The following is a 781-nucleotide window of genomic DNA, read 5'->3' on the forward strand; positions in this document are numbered from 1 at the left end:
GAGAGCAAGAAGCCGTAACTGGAATCTTCAGAAATCTGGGAAGTGACAGAGGACAAAGAGCTGGTCAAATCATGAAATAAAAAGCAACAGCAGTGACCCAGCAGTGTCTGGCCTCGCCGACTTCCAAAATCAGAGCCCGCATCTGATGAGCCCTCCTTGACGCCAGTAAGAAAATGATTCTCACTTTTCAGTGGCTGACCCTCCCGGAGTTGCTTCATTTTCACTGGTTGTTGCTGCTGTCACAACCTTTAACCGCACTCACTTTCCAGGCGGCGCCCAGTGAGCTTTGCTGGAGACTTGATATACAAAAGTTGGGGGTGGGAGTCCATGAGCCGCTTTCGCGTTTACCCCTTCCCTGAGCTACGGCCCCGCCCCGCCCCCTAGCTCTAGGCCACGCCCCCAGACCGACCGGGCCCCGCCTCTCCCACCAGAATGGGCGGGGACCAGGCGCGGCCTCAGCGCAGGAATATGCTGGAAGCCAGCGGGTGGGCGTCCGGCAGGTGCTGAAGGGACAGTTCCCGCCGCGGAACTTGCCCCGCTGAGGGAGAGTGGGGCGGCGAGGCACGTGAGTGATGGAGACCATTTGGATCTACCAGTTCCGCCTCATCGTAATCGGGGACTCCACCGTGGGCAAGTCGTGCCTCCTGCATCGCTTCACCCAGGGCCGCTTTCCCGGGCTGCGCTCCCCCGCCTGCGACCCCACCGTCGGCGTGGACTTCTTCTCTCGCCTGCTGGAGATCGAGCCGGGCAAGAGGATAAAGCTGCAGCTCTGGGACACTGC

General features: G+C 60.3%; 1 protein-coding gene across 1 annotated transcript in view; it reads left to right on the forward strand.

Annotated features, from left to right (window-relative positions):
• Positions 1–444: 444 nt before the first annotated feature.
• The window catches only part of RAB39A (RAB39A, member RAS oncogene family), a 30870-nt gene continuing 30533 nt past the window's right edge, over positions 445–781 (forward strand). The window contains exon 1 of the mRNA XM_025047906.1: positions 445–781. This exon is cut by the window's right edge and continues 11 nt beyond it. Coding sequence (XP_024903674.1) covers positions 573–781 — 209 coding nt within the window. The 5' untranslated portion in view covers positions 445–572.

This window comes from Pteropus alecto, unplaced genomic scaffold, assembly GCF_000325575.1.
Source record: "Pteropus alecto unplaced genomic scaffold, ASM32557v1 scaffold385, whole genome shotgun sequence".
In the NCBI taxonomy this organism is placed as follows: Eukaryota; Metazoa; Chordata; class Mammalia; order Chiroptera; family Pteropodidae; genus Pteropus; species Pteropus alecto.